Below are 18,158 nucleotides of genomic sequence, written 5' to 3'. Positions count from 1 at the left end.
AAAAGCATGCCATCTCCAGAAACACGCAGTGCTTGTGGCAGCAGAGCAGGCTGGAATGCAGTCAGATGCTATGTCAGCAGCTTGCAGCTTCTTATTAAAATAAGATATGACACACGACAATGCCAGTTACTCGACACTTACACAAGAGATTGAAAATTAATTATGCAATGCAGGCTTGCCCAGGCTGCGTGTGTAACAGTAGGTGTGGGTATCTGCACAAACCGACAATTAAAAAATATAAGGAGAAAATGTTCTGCAAATAATTTCGTCGTAAACATTACTGTAGTCCATAATTTCCACAATATATGGAATGCATGCCCAGTTAGGTCCTTGCTTAGTCTTGGTATTAATATAAAACAATAACAACAAAAGCAAAATAAGTCCAGTCCCTTTGAAGTAGCAAAACACAGCAGAAAAGGACCCTCAGAGGGTCCTGAGAAGAGCCTGGGAAGAGCTGGTTTGACACACTAAAATACAGACTCTGAATTAAATCCTTAAATTCTGATCCCAGCTGTGCTCATTTGAGGATTAGATAGCTCTAAGCTGCAAAGCTTCTAGACGTTGACTCTTAAGTAGTAAATGCAGAATTAAATGTGGTCACCTGCAGTCCTTATAAAAGTAAATTTTGCTTGGGTGATGTAAGTAAACAAGGAGAGAACAGCACACATCATTTGGCTCACAGACTCCAATGTGATTTTGGCTTCTCCTCCCCATCCCCTTGCAACAGAAATAAGATTTACAAAGCCAAACCAAATCTGGTTTGATTCTTACAAGATAAATTTTGTTTTAAATGAGTATAAAGCTCAAGATCAGTAGAAACAGCAAGTACAGTGCCTTCCTGTGCTGCATCCACAATGATCAGACACCCATTGTCCAACCAATATATTCTCAAAACTAAGTGCTAACAGAGAAAGGTTTTGCCCTATTGCAAGAAGTGAAATAAGACTTGCATGACATCCATCTGTGCCAGGGAACAGGAGAGAAGAGGAGCTGCCCCAACCCTCTGCTCTTGCCCCACACAGCTTCTCCTTGCCTCCCATCAGGCTCCCCTGCCATGGCCAGGGACACCTTCCACTAGAAGGATAAAGACAGGTCAAAGCCCTGTCCAACCTAGGCTTGAACACTGCAAGGCATAGAGGATTCACAACTTCCTTAGGCAAATCCGCCAGTGCCTCACCACTCTCACAGTAAGGAATTTCTTCCTTAGATCTAACTTAAACCTCTCCTGTTTAAGTTTTAACCCGTTACCCCTTGTCCTATTACTACAGTCCCTAATGAAGAGGGACTGTAACTTCCAGATACTGGAAGGCTGCTATGAGGTCTCCACGCAGCCTTCTCTTCTCCAGGCTGAACAGCCCCAACTTCCTCAGCCTGTCTTCATACAGGAGGTGCTCCAGTCCCCTGATCATCCTCGTGGCCCTCCTCTGGACTTGTTCCAACAGCTCCATGTCCTTTTTATGTTGAGGACACCAGAACTGCACACAATACTCCAGGTGAGATCTCATGAGAGCAGAGTAGAGGGGCAGGATGACCTCCTTCGACCTGCTGGTCACTCTCCTTTTGATGCAGCCCAGGATACGGTTGGCTATCTCGGCTGCGAGCACACACTGAAGCTGGCTCATGTTCAGTTTCTCATCAACCAACACTCCCAGATCCTTCTCTTCAGGGCTGCTCTGAATCTCTTCTCTGCCCAACCTGTAGCTGTGCCTGGGATTGCCCCAACCCAGGTGCAGGATGTTGCGCTTCGCTTTGTTGAACTACATGAGGTTTGTGTTGGTCCATCTCTCAAACGTGTCAAGGTCCCTTCCCTCCAGCATGTCGAAAATATGCTTCAAATTGCATCACTGATCCTTCATCATTGAGCAAAGCTGTTGCCTGAATGCATGACAGCTGCTGGCAAGCTGCTGTACAGGGGCATAGAGCTTGACCCCTCCAATAACATCCACTCCAAGATTTAAGAGACTGACTTTGGTTAGGGGCCAAAAGAAACTACTTTCTGGAGGCAAAAGTCTCTCTGGAGATTCTCCAATGATCACTGTCATTGACGAGAGCACATTATTATCTGTATCTAAACAAGTAAATAGATGAACTGTCACCCTAAAGGCAGAAGATGAATATATGGAGGATTTTCCCCTGCAGAGCAAAATGATGCTACTTCTCCCCCCTCCTCCCTCCAAACTGGCCTCCAGTGGAGTCAAAGGAAGGACAACCAAAAAGTCTGATTCAGAAATGCAAAACCAACAGCCTTTTTGCTGACAAACTCCAGTTGACTTAGTGCAAATTTTGCCTCAAGGATCACTGAAAGGACATGGAAACTGCGGGATTCAGCTCTTTGCTGAAATAAATTATCCAGGTTACTGCATGGCAGGCACCAGTGCCACACTTCAGCAATTGGTTAGATTTATTGCATACCATTCATTTTCTGCTATATAATTGAGTTTTGCCATATCCATAAACATTTGAATTACTTAACAGAAACTCTTTGAGTTCAGCAGAATATTTTTTTTTGCCTTTAGAGAACCATGATTTGAGGTGGAAGGAAAATGTCTAGTAACAGTGGTGAAAGGAACATAAGCTCATACCTGGGAATGAAAATAAAATCTCATTAAAGGCCATGATGTGCCATAAATAAGTTTAAGGAGTTTAGTATTCTCAGGATACCCAAGGTCTTGAGCAATCAGGCAGTTTACAAGCTCATGGTGGTAATCTCCTCCAGGCTGTATTTTTAAGAGCTCGGGAAAGCAGGAGGATAAGACAGGTCTTGTTGGGGTCTAAGGCATTTCCCAGTCCCAGCAGGACAGGGCTAATATCAGATCTTCATGAGTGTCCTGGGTTCAGCTGTAACAGTCATTTTTCTCCATCTTCGTAGCTTGTGCAGTACTGTGGTTTTGTTCTTAGTCTGAGAACAACACTGGTAATACACCAATGTTTTAGTTGTTGCTAAGTAATGTTTGCCCCAACCAAGGACTTTTCAGTCTCACGCTTTGAAAGTGAGGAGGGGCACAAGAAGCCAGGAGGAAGCACAGACAGGACACCTGACCTAAACTAGCCAAAGGGGTATTCCATACCACAGCACATCATGCCCAGTATATAAACTGGGGGGAGTTACCTGGAAGGCCCAGATCACTGCTGAGGTCAGGCTACATATCAGTCAGCAGATGGCGAGCAATTGTATTGTGCATCACTTGTGTTTATTGTTTTCTTTTCCTTTTCCCCTTTTAGTTTTATATTCTCTTCCCTTGTTATTTCCCTTATTTTTATTATTGGCAGTAGCAGCAGTGGTTTGTGTTATACCTTAGTTCCTGAACTGTTCTTATCTCAACCTGTGGGAATTACATTCTTTGATTCTCCTCCCCATCCCTTCAGGAGCAGGGGTAGAAGAAGGCGGGGAGTGAGCGAGTGGCTGTGTGGTTCTGAGTTACCAACTGGGCTTAAACCATGACAATGAGTAGCATCCCTTGCTGCTGGGTACACAGGGTTCTTTGGGCTGCTTGTCAGAGCTGGTATTATGGGGAGGGCAGAGAGCTCTGGGACCTGAGAGCTGCCTGGTGGTTTCTGCATGCACAGTGTGTTTGGGTCTGTTCATGGCACCTGGATTGGGTGAGCATAGCTCCTGCATCCAGACCGCACAGCTATGACTAAAGTTCAAAGCTACTAACTTTAGTGCAAATTCATTACACTGCCATGAAATTCTCATAATTCTTTAGGAGTTAGTCACTATAAATCCATTTTAGGCATCACGTTCCCATTGGGTTACATCTCAAACCAAGATTTTCCTGTGACAAAGCTTAAGCCCAGTATTACCATGGAGTGTTTTCATTATAAAGACGCTTGTCAGAAGTATCCAATTAACTGTGCCTACAAAGCCAAAATATCTGGATTACACTATACAAGGAAGTTCATATCTCACTGCACAATTACAACATTTCTGAAGGTTCAGTGCATCTAAAATATAATATCATACAAAGGGTGTGCAAAAGACTTTTTTCCTTTTCTCTGCCTTTAATTTCACAGGTAGGTAACACTGCAACCTAGCTTAGCTAAGCCTCTGGAATAATGACAATCATGTGCTTTTATCAAATGGGAGGTTTAACTATTCCATAAAAAGAAAGTTCATATAAACAGAATATACACATGCACAGAGATACACAGTAAATAATAATAATAATAATAATTTAGATACTTATCTTTACAGTTATGAGAATTTAAGTAATCTTTTTTTTTCATGCTCATTACGTTCTTCAGAAAGTTTTGTTCCTTCCCATTAATCTAAACCCTGTTTCTGCAGAGCCCCTTTACCCCTATATCAGCCCTACCTGATTGTTCCTTGGTTAGAAGGCAGAAGGACAGTCTTAGTCATAATAAATACCACGTCAGATTTTTGTGCTACCTCCTCTCCTAGCCATACTGATAGTACTATAGTCTAAACCACTCATGGTCTTATGATCAAGAATATGTTCTGGTAGGTTACTCGTGAAGAAAGGAATACTTCAATGTACAGAACACATGATAGAGAAGAAAAAAACAGCCAAACAAAAAGCCACACACAAACTACCCCAAACAATCCAATCCAAAACTACTCAACTTCTTTTGGTTTTGACCTTACCTCATCAGTATGTCCAACAGCTCCAAAGATCTTTGCTGTTTGCCCAATCAAACATGGAAAACTCTCACCAATTTCTTCCAGCATCGGAAGAAAAGCGGCTAAGGCTGTTGGCTCATAGTTGGATATTTCTGTAAGTATGTTTAGAATAATGTCACTATGGTTAAGGTCTCTCAAGTGTCTAAATAGAAACGGTATACACTCTTTCAGCACCTATTAAAAGAATCAGAGAGAAACAAGTTGTGAACATATTTTGTAGCTGTGAACACATATAACCAAAAGAAGTACCGTACATCAGAGTGGTAAAAATAAACACTAGACTTTGATTTAGTAAAATAGTTTTCCACCCTTGCTGACCTTTGCACAGAGCTATTGCTGAGGTCAATCAAAGTTCAGCTCAACATATGGAATAAGGGTAACTGTAGCCTTGAAATAGTGCAGTTATGCATATATAAGTAAGGAAATACCCCGTTGTTAATAAAGACTAAAAAAAAAAAATAAAAAAAACGCCAAACAAAACAAAACCTAACCTCCCCAAATATTTCCCTTGCTCTGGGCCAAACCTATACTTTATTGATTAAAACAACGTGAGACTTGGCCTTCTCCAGTGATACAGAAAATTAAAGCACTAGCTGGAATTTTTGGTTTCCACTGGAAACTAAACGTGACAAGGTTAATAGCTGGAACAGAGGTAAAAATTTGAGGAAAGGTCCTCATTGAATACAAAAAATGCTGTAGGCCAGTTGTCCTTCCTTGTAACAGCACAGTTTTCAAGTCTTTAAAATTGTCTCACAAACAGGACGTGGTATGTACAACTATTTATTGAATAATTATCTTTCAGTTAAACACATACGTACACTCATGCTCCTCTGATTCAGTGAAACTATGTCATCCGTGTAAAAGATGTTTCAACACAGAAATGGGGCATAAACTGACCCATTCTTCCATCATTTTTTTGAGGATGATCGGTTTTAGCAAGTTGATACCTATCACTCAGGCAAAATACCTCAGGTGGGTGGCTGAATAAATTGTTAGTAGTAATAAATGATAATAATAGACTACAAAACTACTTCAGATGTGTCAGCTTCAGTATGGAGCCCTGCAATTGTCAGAGATACACCCCAGACCCCTCCAGCTGACAAATCCCTCACTTCTGAAAGGAGCTGTATTTCCTCTGGGACTGTGTATTACAATAAAGTTTCCTTGACTATCTAGATACTAACTACTATTGATTCTTCTTTTCCAAGGCTGTTATGAATTTCATAAATTCACAAAGCAGGTAATTTTGTGCCTTGTTCTAATGCGCTGGGTGCTGTTAATGACATGCAGTTTTGAAAGCAGGATATATTTTGCCTTAGATAATTATTCTCCATCTTACTTCTTATCAGTTCCTAGCTCATTTTAATTTTCCTTGATATGCAATTTAGTACAGTTCATACAGTCTAACAAAAACATAGTCATGGGAATTCATGCTCAGCTGAAAGAGAAAAAGCTAAAAAAGATGAAAACAGTTCTGGTTTAACACATACATTTTTTTGGTCCAGCAGAGTCATTGTTATATTCTTTACGATTAGATGGAGAATGTGGAATGGAATTAAAGAATTCAAGGAGAATTAACGTAGGAAAGCACTATCATGCATGTTATAGGACTCCTCACTGTTTGGAGAGCAGCTAGCAGACAGACCTTGCCCAGTCATCTGAAACAAACTCCTCCAAAAGGAGTTGCAGTGTTTAGCAATAAGATATTCCAAACACAGCTTTACCCCAAGTTCCTTTTTCCTAGCCACGGTCTGGAGGAGCCTGAGGAGATGATGTTGTTCAGCTTGACCCAGCTGAGCCATCAGTGCCACTAGCTCCCTCAGATGGAGGTTTATCGGCTGCGGTTGCTTCTCGTACAGAGCAGGCAGGACACGCAGCAGCATCGAGTTCCCTGAGAACAGAACAAATGAGAGGCCAGTGACTTGATAGCAAGTCAATTCCCTACACCTGAAGAGCTCCCTGGAAAACTAGCACACACCTGCAGATACCAGTTTTAAAAGAACCATCAGTACAAAACCAGGAACACACAGAACTCACAGTAGAAAAACATACACTGGGCCAAGAAGCTCAATAAATAACCAAAAATGAATGAATCATTGCATGTGTAACAACATGTGTTAAAAAAAAAAGAAGAAAAGAAAATAAAATCCTATAAATTAGAATTTCCATTCTCCAGTATGATATGATGAGAAGGCTGCTTGAGGAGCTTTCAGATTTGGATGATATTCTGTTGAGTTCTAGACTAAACTAAGTGCAATTTAAATTAACAAAAAAAAAAAAGAGAAAAAAGAATGTAGAAAACACATAAAAGCCATATTTCTCCTTTGTTGAGATCTGGGCTTTCAAATTAAATAAGCAGCATGTGGAAAGAATAGTCAGCTATTAAGAGAACTAAATAGGCATGACAGTAAATTTGAACGTAAATAGTTAAGGGTGCCATTTCCAGGAACAGAAAGGAGCCAGAGAGAGTCAACTGCAGACAAAGATATGCAAAACCCTCTGTCACACATTTTCTTAAGATGTCTGTGCATAACTCAAATTGAAGCCCAGGCTCATACCGAAATATATAACTTCACATTGCTGTACATGCCTGCCTCCATATATTTAAGTTTCACTTGAGCAACATATGGAAAACATCTGCCTGTTGCAATGCAGTATGGCTCCTTTTCTGTGAACTTTCGAAAGTCCTTAAGGTCTCTTTGGATTTGGTTTCCAATAGGAATTAGCTCTCTGGCCTGATGCTTTTTCTCCCATTTAAATCTTACAATTTTGGAAGATCCTGCTGCTTTTTCTCCCATTTAAATTTTATGATTTTGGAAGATAAGCAGGTCACTTCATGGATGGTAGAAAAAAAGATATAGGGGCTCAGACTGGACTACATTGTGCTGTTACCAGATACAGAAAATGAACCCCAAGACACTGTTAGGTATTGCAATATCACCCATCACCTCTGAGGCAAGTAATTAACTTATAATTCATTACAGGTTCAGACAACTTTTAGTCAAAGAGCTTGTAATGATCCCTAAGGGGTCCTTAAGCTTCGGAGGAGTGCCTCCACACTATTCAGGCAGCCACATTTCTGCATTCTATCCTGAAGCATTTTTGCTGCTTGAAGAATCATTGGCTTCTCTTTGAAGGCAACTCTGAGCCTTCCACACAGCTGATTCAGCACTAAAGGCAAGGTTCAGATCCCACCTACAGTCCCATGGACATGGTGAATTTCTGTCTTATTCTGTTCTACAAATAAAGCACAAAAGCCAGTTGCAAAGGAAAGAGATTTGCTGATGAATTACCTAAACAGATTAGCAAACTGTTCAGTTCTGGCCATTTTCTAGCCACATTCTTTGTGTAAATCTCTTCCTGGTGTTACAAGTCAATCTGTATAAAAAAGTGTTACCGTTTTCACAGGTGTCACTACCGTACCATGGGAATCCTGTAAAGCACCAATTCATCCAACATTAGAACTACAACGATGAGAGGATGTATTTACTTGAACTTTTCTAGACTCATACCTGAGTTTGAAATTGAAAGCTTATGTAACTGAATACACTAAAAATTTTCTTCTCCAGCTAATTTAGTGTGTACAGAAATAAGTCCTTCCTTTGCACTTGCACACGTTTAGTTTCCACTGGAAATTGTCTGCCCATCTGGAACACACTCCTCAATCTCCAGTGGAATTTTAGCAATAGTAACAATTGCAAAAGATGAAATTCCCATGTTCCTGGACAGGCAAAATTCATCTGAGCTGAACAAAGTGTAGAGGAAAAGAATTCAGCCGAGAGTAACAAACCCTAGCAGCTTTAAACAAGAAAAGACTCTCTAACAAGACACTAACCTGAGACATGCTGTTGCCTAAACTGGGATGTCACAGATCAGAAGGTATCTGGAAAGTGAGACTGATTATTCAATCTGAGAAAACAAGCATTTGAAGTCTTGGATGTATTAGAGGACTGATGCAATTTTACATGACACAACATGACAGATAGCATCCATGAAACTTCTCTGAACAAAAATACTCCACACAAACGCAAATTGGGGCAGCAAACATTCCTGGGTTTATATTCACTAACCAAGAGAAATGAACAGCAAAGGCAATTTAGAAGCAACTCCATCACTTTGGAGTGACATTTAAGTGACCTCACTGACATGGAATTGCCTTTAATTGAATAACCTGAATTGAATTTAAATTTAAATGCACGAACCTGTAAACAGGCAGATACCACAGTTTGTATCTGTTCTTCATATAACTTAAGAAAGGTCAGGAAGCACAACCCAATTCACTATTTTCTTGTATTTTCATGTTTCAAGTTGGCTCCCAGTACCTCTTGCCATCTGTTTGTCACACCTTTTCAGTTTCTAAGGGGTTTACGCACATGCAGCTCACCAACCTTTTGATCTCAGAGCTTGTGCAGTCAGAAACAATATTGAGCCTGTTCCCAAGTAATTCACTTTTTTCCAATCTTGCTTCATCTGTCTAAACTGAGAGCTTGAAAAGTATGCTTGTTGTCTGAGAATGGAAAAACATTATAGTCAACTCCTTAATTACCTCCTTTCCCTTTTCCTTCCTCACCCCCAGTACTTTCAAGATTAGATTTTCTCAGACTTTCCAAGCAGACCACACACTGGGAATTATGCAATTCAGGCAGAAACTAATGTACAGTTGGGGACATTTGATGGCTGCAAGTCAGGCAGGGAGGAAGCACATATGGCAGAAGCAAGCACAACTGCATGCTGCAATGGTGCCAGTGCCCCCCGGCTGCCCCAGGACCGTGCTCTGGGGGTGCTTTGGCCATACTCCCTCTGCACATATGAATTGCAAATGTTGCCTTCAGCTCTGCCTTTGCTCTGCCCAGCCCAGCAGCACAGAGTGCTTGTAAAAACCACTCTGCAAACAGATAGCATGGGCAGGAGGAGCTATACAGTGGTGGTTTGATATTCACTCCAAATTGAGTATTCAAAGATAAAAGCCCAAGCACTAAGACTATTTTTTTCCCCAGAAGGACTCAAGTTGGGCACATACATCCTCAAAAACATTCACCTCTGCTTTATCAAACACTTGAGGTTTGTAACATATTGTGTTGACATTCTTATTTATTATTTGTGTTCGCAGGAGACCAGCTGGAGGCACCACAATGGCAGAAATTCCATACACACATAGGGCAAAACTGCGATGGTGTGGCATGCAGGAATAGCATGGTACCGTGGCTCACCGTCCAATGTGTGGGTAGCTCAGGTTTGCAGAAGCAAAGCTGTGTGCTAGGAGGCATCTGGTACAACATTATCAGACTCTCAGCAGCCTTCTGCAGCCACCATAGCAGTGTGCTGCTCCAGGCTGTATGGAGCAAGCCTGGAGGGGCTGGGGAGCAGGCAGCTCTGGCCCTACCTGCCTTCTCAGCAAAAGGTGACACCTGCAAAGCGCCTCTTGGCCCCACTGCAGGACGGGCAATGATTGAGGCCACACACGCCATCTCTGCTGCTTCATGCAGCCATACCACCCGCTTGTGGCCTGGATATCACAGGCAGAATGAGCAAGAAAAGAAGCACATGGCCCTCTTCACACATTGTGTGTACAGCGATAAAGGGCAAGCCCTGAGACTCAAATGGAAAGGCAACACAGACTGCAAGTTGGATGGAATTGTGTGGGATTATTTACTTTTTTTTGCTATTCTCTATTTCATAGCCCATATATAATTTGTACAATGTTACACCTAATCTTACCTAAGCAATGCATCTCTGAAATAATTAATGGCCCATGGAAATAAAAAGATTTCCAGAATTTACAACAAATTAACACCAGTACCAATAATGCTTAGCACTAGACTAATGTCTAATTCAGGAGTGCCTTGGTTTCAGGGGTTTTTGTCAGAGTTAACAGAAACAACTCTAATCATGCAGCTGCTAATCTACACATACCCCAAACAAATACTAGTAGTGATGTATCATCCACATAGTTAGGATGTTGTTATTGGTAATTAGGACTAGAAAAGCAAAGTGCTAACAAGCTGTCTTTACGAGTTCTCCTTCACTTCTTAAAGAGTAAACTGTTAGTACGTAATAGAAGTTTCTATACATAACTATCAAAAAAAAAAAAGCTACAATATTTAGTTAAACCATACACGTGTATCCAAAACAACACCAGGTATGTTTATTTTTTTACAGATTTCCTCCAGAGTGCTGGTGCATACCAACTACAAAACGAGTTTGAGGAGAACACTTTCCTTTTCACAAATAGCACAGAAGAACATAACCAATGCAGCCAGTGCTTGTAGGCAGCAAACTCTGAGTGATTCCACCCCCCACACTCACCCTCGCATTGCTGAACATTACAGCAATCTGTTCTCGGAGGGGAAGAGGTAGTTAACAAGAGCAGCATTCCCCGTTTCTTCCCCTCTGCGAGCCAGTACATCTCCCCCCAGTGCAAACCTGAAAGGCTGGAATTGAGCAAGCTGCACGCCCCCTTTTCCTCTCAGCCAAAATCAACAGTGAGAAGTGCTCTTATTACAACACTGGCACTAGCACTGCTCATTCATTCAAGCCGAGGCGCTCGGAGCGTTTGCTAGGGGCTCACTGCATCTCACTCGCAGTCTTGTCTCTGCTGAAGTCTGACTTGGACTCAAGCTCCATACAGCACAGCTATTTTCAGGAAGCAGCTAGAGAATGCTGCCCCAAGAAATACTTCCTCTGCTTACCCTGTTCTGTGTTTTCAGGGCTTCTGTTTCTGTTCTGGATGAAGATGATGATTATGATCTCATGTATGTGAACTTGGATAATGAAATTGAAGGTCCAGTTCTTGGTACTGAGGAAAGTAAGTAGATCTAAACTAAATTTGTGTTAAGTGCAGAATTGCATTATTTGTTACCTAGCTCTTGTAGCAGTTATTGTTACAAACATTTTTTCCCCAAAGGAAGAAGCATCTGCTTGTACCAGTAGATTGGTATGGACAGCAAATGCTAAAGCACTTGGATGGTGTGTCTTGGAATTTTCTTTATATTCTTTATTTTTTAGGCTGCCTGAAAAAGACTGCCGATGATACTTAGTTTTAGAATTGCTATAATATATGCTCCTTTACTTTTCTGTTTTGATGTAGAGGGAAATACATTGACAGTCTGGAGCACATAAGCCTTGCATGGAGCCAGATTTTGTCAAATACTCCTGTTTAAAAATGTAAGTACAACATCTGTATCTCCCATTCCAGCTGTTTCATGTGACTGCCAGCGAGAGCACACCAAATGGGACAAGCTCTTCATCATGCTTGAGAACTCGCAGATGAAAGAGAATATGATGCTGCAGGCGATGGATGAGATCCTGAAGGTGGACCTGCAGACCCTGAAAACAGAGCTAAGCCAGCTCACCACCAACCTCGCGGGTACCTTGGACACAACAGTTGAGAAAGTCACCTCCCACATTGTGTCACAGGTAGAGCAGGCGCTTGTGAGTAACAGTGATCCAGCTGGAGAAGCCAAGAGGCTTCATGAGTCTGAGCAAGGAAAGCTTCTCGAGCACATTCTGCTGCTCAGCCACAATGTGTCCAGCAGGCTCGGCCAGCTGGAGAGCTCTTGGCTGAGGAGGTGTGAGCTGGAGGCTCAAGAAACAGCTTTTCATCAGGATAAATTCAGTCCTACCAGAGGAGACGATCCCATTTTGAACTCCCTGTGGAAAGAGCTACAGCAAACCAGGACTGAACTGAAAGCATCACAGAAATGGGTAGCTCAGCACTTACTGCCAGGAGGTAAGTCCACATGTGCTATGCTTTACCAGAGAGCTCTCTTTCGTGGCCCTGTTGGAACGTATATCCTATAAACACCCTTCTTACACATCTTCCTCTGCTTTTGATTCCAAAGCGATCTTACGAACAGCACAGCAGCTTTGGGCAGTCTGCACACATATGGAGAAAACCTATTATCTGTTCTTTAAAAAGAGGTGCTGAGATTTTCAAATGTGGGATCAAAGAAGGGTTTAATCAAGGAAGGCTCCCACCTCTCGCAGGCTGTTCCAGACCAAAATGGTTTCCAGAGAGCAAGAAATATATTTTAAACATACAAATTATATTCTTTCACCTTTTACCTTCCAAGCTGGTAACTCCTTCACATATGCAGTAGTAATTGAGCTCTCCTGTTCTCTTCATGCATGTACCCACTCCTTCTTCTTCCTAAACTAAACATTATCTCCTCACCAACTCCAAATGCCCAAGAGCAGAGTGAGATCTGAAGACACACTGCTGATGTCAACCAGCTAAGCACACTTCCCGCAGCAGGGAGGGCACATTTGCTGCATGCAACTGTCAGGACAGAACATTTCCTCAAGCATGGAAAAATTAGTAACACTGTGGTATTGTTTGGTTTTTGTTTCTTCTTCCAAAATGCTTGCATTAGTCAGCAGGCAAGGCGGCCATAGAAAGATGAGCTCATATCTGAAATTTCATGTTGTTTTTTCTGTGCAGTGTAACAGTACACCCAAAAAGCAGCTACAGCAACTTGGGTATGGCAGAGCAGTCCCCATCTATTCAAAATGTGAGTGTAAAATTGCTACCTGACTCTACCTGTCAGACAGCTCTCACTCTGACAAATTTTAACATGTCCTTAATGACTGTATTTTCCACAAATGTACGTTACTGCAGCTTAAAAACCCCACAGAAATTCACACTCGCAGGATCCCACATTGCATATGCAAATAGGAAGTTGGTGGGGTTACACTAACCTCATCACCAACCCTTAGCAGCACCACCAGCGTGAGCTTCTACATGGATGAGCAAGGAGGATGCTTCTTGTAACTGCTAAAGCAAAGGCAACAACTTACACAAGCCACTTACAATATATACTCAACATAACATTAGTTTACGTCAATGTGTTTAACAATCTAATATGAATCTGTACATTCATGTAGGTCATGAAATCAGCTTTATAAGTAAATTACTTTTATTGCTTTATTTGTCATAAGGCTTTAGTAATGTTTGCATTACAGCAATACTGGGGGGTAGATCTTAGACCGTATTCCTTTCCTCCCCAAACACATCTTGCCTTCCAGAAAGCATGATCTCATTATCTCTCTCCTGTAACACAGCCAGCCTTGCAAACAGTTACTCAGTGCTAGGTGAGAGTAACAAATTTGATCAGCATTAACAGTCTCAGTCTCATCAGTGGAAATCCAGATTATTTTCATTGGTTCCCACATGGTTTTATATAAAATGTTCATAGTTTTTAATTTAAAGGATATATTTTAAATACTTCCAGAGCGTCTCTCTGGAATTTTTTTTTCAAGGGAATTTTTAGCAACTGACTTTAATTTCTCACATCTTGAATTACTGCCAGCCACACTCTTGAGAGATTTTCTAATCACACTTTTTGTTCTTCAGTGAGGCTGGTTTTAATTTTACTTAGGCCTTGATAATAAAGCCTGAAAGCTTGTTAATTAAAAGCTTTTTCACAGTGGTGTTCTTAAGTGGCATTTTAAGGAGTATCCAACAGTTGCTCACTGACCATGCCCCTCCTCAAAAAAACTAATGAAGAAACATAAAATCTGCTCAAAATTTAAAGGAAACAGTCTGCAAAATAACACAGCAGCACAATCCTGAAGGACACAAAGAGTCCTTCATTCACTGAAGCAGAAATTTCCACACACATTTTAGACATTTTAGATCTTCTAGCTTGTTTAAATAAGAAACAGACCAGCCTAATTGTAGCAGGGGGCTGCTTTCAACCCCCACCCCATCACCTAGACTGTATATGCATAGACTATACAGCTAGGGAATAGTACACAGAATACCAAAAATGGCTTGGGTTTAGTAACCATCCATTACTTTTCCGTTTAATTAATTTTTCTTAGTGCTTTTAACTAATTTCTATTATCCACATGTTGATTAGTTGGAGCTGAGAGCTGAACTATTTTAAGAATATCAGTCATTTCCTACATTTCCTGTGCTTAACCAGTGCATACAAAAATCACCAACCAACAGCCCTAAAGGCAGACCCAGGAATGGGAGTCATTATAATAAGCACACATCTCAGCATGCTTCTGCTAGATGTTCCCTGTGCCTGCTCTTCAGTAGCCTGTGTCCTCTTCCCCTCTGCTGCCCAGTTAACCATGGGACATCCACAGGACACAGCTGTGGTTGCTGCTCAAGCCACAACTACCCAGTGCTCCGTTTCTCAAATCTGACCCTGCTTCTCCAGCTGCATCAGCAGTTTCACGCTGCTGTCCCAGGAATGACACAGTTACTAAACCTGCTGTTTGATAGACTACTGAACCCATCCCCACACTACAATGCTGTTTTTATCACTCTGTACCAAAAAATAATACAGAGGCTAAACCATGACCTAAATGAATCAGAGAGACCTATCGAAGATAATTACCCAATATAAAGTGCTAATTTCTCTAGGTGATCCAGCAAAAGAGCAGCTCTCCTAAGAGGTATGTCAGAGCAGAAGGCACCTGCCTCACACAGACCCTCAGGGTATCACAACTTCCCCACGCAAGCACCAGGGCAGACAGGCAGCATTAAATGTAAATGAACCTTTGCACAACCTATGTAGAAGACGCTACTGTTGCAATGAAGGAAGAGCTAAGCCTTGTTTCTGCAGCCTGATTAACCCCTAGACCTATTGCTATAGTGTTAGACCTGACAGTTTCTTCAAAGCATCCTTTAGGATCCCTACATGCTGCTGGATAAGCTGAGCTCTCAGCCCCCTTCGAAAAGCCCTGAAGTGGGCATATGTCAAGGGTCCTAACTGCATGTGTACAAATAGACTATTTTTTATTTACCTAACAATCTTTCTAACTTTTCAGGGTGTGAAACAGCAATTCTATTCCCCATGCGTTCAAAAAAAATATTTGGAAGTGTTCACCCAACTGCTGGAATGACCCTTCGCTCCTTTACTGCTTGCATCTGGATCAAGGTGACTGAGGCTTTGAACAAAACTATCATCTTCTCATACGGAACCAAGTTAAACCCATACGAAATCCAACTTTATCTCAGCCAGGAGTCTGCAGTGCTCGTTGTCGGTGGTGACCAGCACAAGTTAGTTGTCAAAAACGTAGTTGTTCCTGGGAAATGGATCCATCTCTGTGCCACCTGGAGCTCAGAGAATGGATCTGCATCCCTGTGGCTGAACGGAGAGCTTACAGCCACTGCCTTGGACATTGCTGATGCTCATACCATTCCAAACGGAGGGATTTTTCAGATCGGTCAAGAAAAGAATGGCTGCTGTGTTGGAGGTGGATTTGATGAAGCTTTAGCTTTCTCTGGAAAATTAACTGGCTTTAACATGTGGGACAGAATGCTCAGTGCAAAAGAGATAGCAGCACAAAGCGGAGAAGATGCATGCAGTATGAGGGGCAACATTATCGGGTGGGGAGTCACAGAAGTTTTGCTATATGGAGGAGCCCAGTACATTTCTTAAATTCTGGCAAGGCAGTTTCTGAAGCAGGAAACGTATTTTATGAATAGTTGAACACCAGTCCATGCAAGTAAACATGTAGGAGCCCACATTGCTCCAATTCCCAAGGAAGATTAGCATTGCAAGTTTCTGAAAGGAGGTACTGTAGATACAGGATTTTATCTCTGCTTGCTGCTTCAGCAAAACACTGAAAAAACAGTACATCAAGGCATGACATTGGAAAAAGCTGTTCCCGAGCACAGATGACTGCTGTCTCTCTAGCACGGTGTTTTCTGATGTATAAAAGTGTCACTGTGGACATTTCGGAGCTGAATAGTGCCCCTGGCATACCTGCCAAGGCAAACCTATCTAGCTGACCAGCCTTCACAGAAGGATGAACTCCTTCCAAGCTCCTCCAGTCACTGAGGCTTATAGTACTAATGTGAATTGTACAGAAGAACCACATAAACCACAAAATGTGTTTATTAATCATTGTTAGCAATTTGTAGACTGTAAAAAATCTAGCTCATTGTTTAAAACAATATTTATGCCACGGGTTGACCTAACATATAAGAGTGATATACCCCACCTTAATCTGATGCCACATTTGGAGAAAAAGCAGCTGTATTATATTGTAAATTGACTTTTTGATAATTTTATTGAAATTATTTTTGTAAAGTTGTTCTGTAAATAAAGGTACTTTATTATACTAAAACTTTCCATTGTTCTTATGAACTGAAACTCTGAAACTAAGTAAGTACAAATTGGGAATTTTTCCATATTTTGTACCATGCAGTTTTAGCTGCCAATAGAAACATAAACATCTCATACAAAGGGAAAGACCTCTGGAGGACTGAAATCCAAGCATTAGCCAGAGACAGCTTTAAAGACCCTTCATGATAACAATCCCTCTTGTGAACGCTGCCATGTGCAAGGATCTGCCACTCTAGTTCTCCCATGTGGACATGGTCACTTGTACAGAAGAGATGCTTTGACATACTGGCATGTGTGCGTTGGAGGCTGAAGAAAGGATTGGTTTTGACCAAATAAAAAAAAGTCAGTCGATAACCTTTGCATAATGCTGGCCATCTGAGAAGGACATGCTCCGTTTTAATACCCAAAGTAACCAACTTGTTTGGTGCTAACAGGAAGTTTGTACAAGGCTGATTGATGAATATTTGGTGGCAGCAGGTTTCTTTTCTCACATTTACAAGCTTATTCAAAATCCAGTAAAAACATAGGGCTGGATACAGTGCTAAGAAGCAGATGCAGCGAGCCAAGATTTTGATGGTGATTTGTATGTAGAGAACAGAGCAGAAGTAGAAATGATGAACAGTTGTTCACTGGATATGTTATCATTTATGACAAGAAGAATTATTCACTACCTGTTGAAGCCTCTGAACAATTTATTGTTGAGAATGTCTTATTCAAAGCAATTCTCACTCCCACTGGAAGCAGCATACCTTTCTGCTGTATTCACGTTTCTCTTTCTCATTCTCTACAGATGTCCTAAGAATGCGCTTTGAAAAGTTTCTTGACATGTTGCTGCTACGCTTATTCCCAAATACGATGCAGCTACCAGATCCTTCTGCTACTATACAAAAGTAGTAAGAAAAAGCTATGAGAAGGTAATTTCCACTTTACTAAGCCATTCAAAGGGGCTGTCCTTCATACCTAAAGTTGTATGACCTGCTCCAAAGTTTTGGCAATGCTGTTTTTTTAAGATAACTGCTCCAATTGATGGAATTTCTCCTATTACCCTGTAATAAAAAATGTGTCTAAATTATAAATGCTTAGTATGACAAAAAATCCCTTACTAAGTTGTAGCTGTAGGCAACCTTAACTACAGAACAATGAAAGATTACCTTTGTTCATCTCATTTCAGTCAGAAAACAGATCTCCAGAGCTACAAAAGACACTTGATGTCCCAACACTTGTGTAAGTGCAAAGACACTCCCAAATCCTCTTTCCATACAGCGCCCTCCAGTAAATGAAAACAAATGTCCATGAAACAAAGCAGAAAAAGCAAAATCCTCAAAAAGATTACCAGAAGTCCTTCTTGGTTACTTTTCTTACTGTACTTCATACCTGAAATGCTCTTTCTTGGAAGTAACCTTTTCCTGTCTCTGTTCTGCTTTGGCAAA

The 18,158-nt window shown here is 41.3% G+C and overlaps 2 protein-coding genes across 12 annotated transcripts in view; one reads left to right on the top strand and one right to left on the bottom strand.

The window, feature by feature from the left end:
- The window catches only part of VEPH1 (ventricular zone expressed PH domain containing 1), a 96,978-nt gene that overhangs the window by 54,461 nt on the left and 24,359 nt on the right, over window positions 1-18,158 (bottom strand). For 9 of the 11 annotated variants that reach the window (XR_009743204.1, XR_009743205.1, XR_009743206.1 and 6 more), the window contains 2 exons: window positions 6,367-6,533; window positions 4,607-4,816 (listed from right to left, as the gene is read on the bottom strand). Coding sequence is in view for 6 of the 11 variants with exons in the window: in XM_061452670.1 (XP_061308654.1) it covers window positions 4,607-4,816; window positions 6,367-6,533 (377 nt within the window). In the remaining 5 variants the exon portion in view is untranslated. Of the gene's footprint in view, window positions 1-4,606; window positions 4,817-6,366; window positions 6,534-17,366; window positions 17,775-18,158 lie in introns of those variants that run through there. The other 2 variants (XR_009743207.1, XM_061452674.1) reach the window with 2 other exon arrangements.
- On the top strand, window positions 11,016-16,164 carry PTX3 (pentraxin 3). The gene is made up of 3 exons (XM_061452675.1): window positions 11,016-11,447; window positions 11,838-12,371; window positions 15,425-16,164. Exons 1-3 carry the CDS (start codon window positions 11,300-11,302, stop codon window positions 16,036-16,038), a joined length of 1,296 nt encoding a protein of 431 aa, XP_061308659.1. The 5' UTR covers window positions 11,016-11,299; the 3' UTR covers window positions 16,039-16,164.

This window comes from Pezoporus flaviventris, unplaced genomic scaffold, assembly GCF_033815535.1.
Source record: "Pezoporus flaviventris isolate CSIRO_AGI_PZ_B2104156 unplaced genomic scaffold, CSIRO_AGI_Pfla_v1 ptg000013l, whole genome shotgun sequence".
In the NCBI taxonomy this organism is placed as follows: Eukaryota; Metazoa; Chordata; class Aves; order Psittaciformes; family Psittacidae; genus Pezoporus; species Pezoporus flaviventris.
The sequence above is the reverse complement of the archived record's forward strand: the minus strand, read 5'-3'. Positions and strand labels throughout refer to the sequence as shown.

Coding starts and splice junctions, on each gene's coding strand:
- PTX3 (XM_061452675.1), top strand. CDS start 11,300: ATGCTGCCCCAAGAAATACTTCCTCTGCTTACCCTGTTCTGTGTTTTC. Junction 11,448..11,837: donor AGTTCTTGGTACTGAGGAAA/GTAAGTAGATCT, acceptor CTCCCATTCCAG/CTGTTTCATGTGACTGCCAG. Junction 12,372..15,424: donor TCAGCACTTACTGCCAGGAG/GTAAGTCCACAT, acceptor CTAACTTTTCAG/GGTGTGAAACAGCAATTCTA.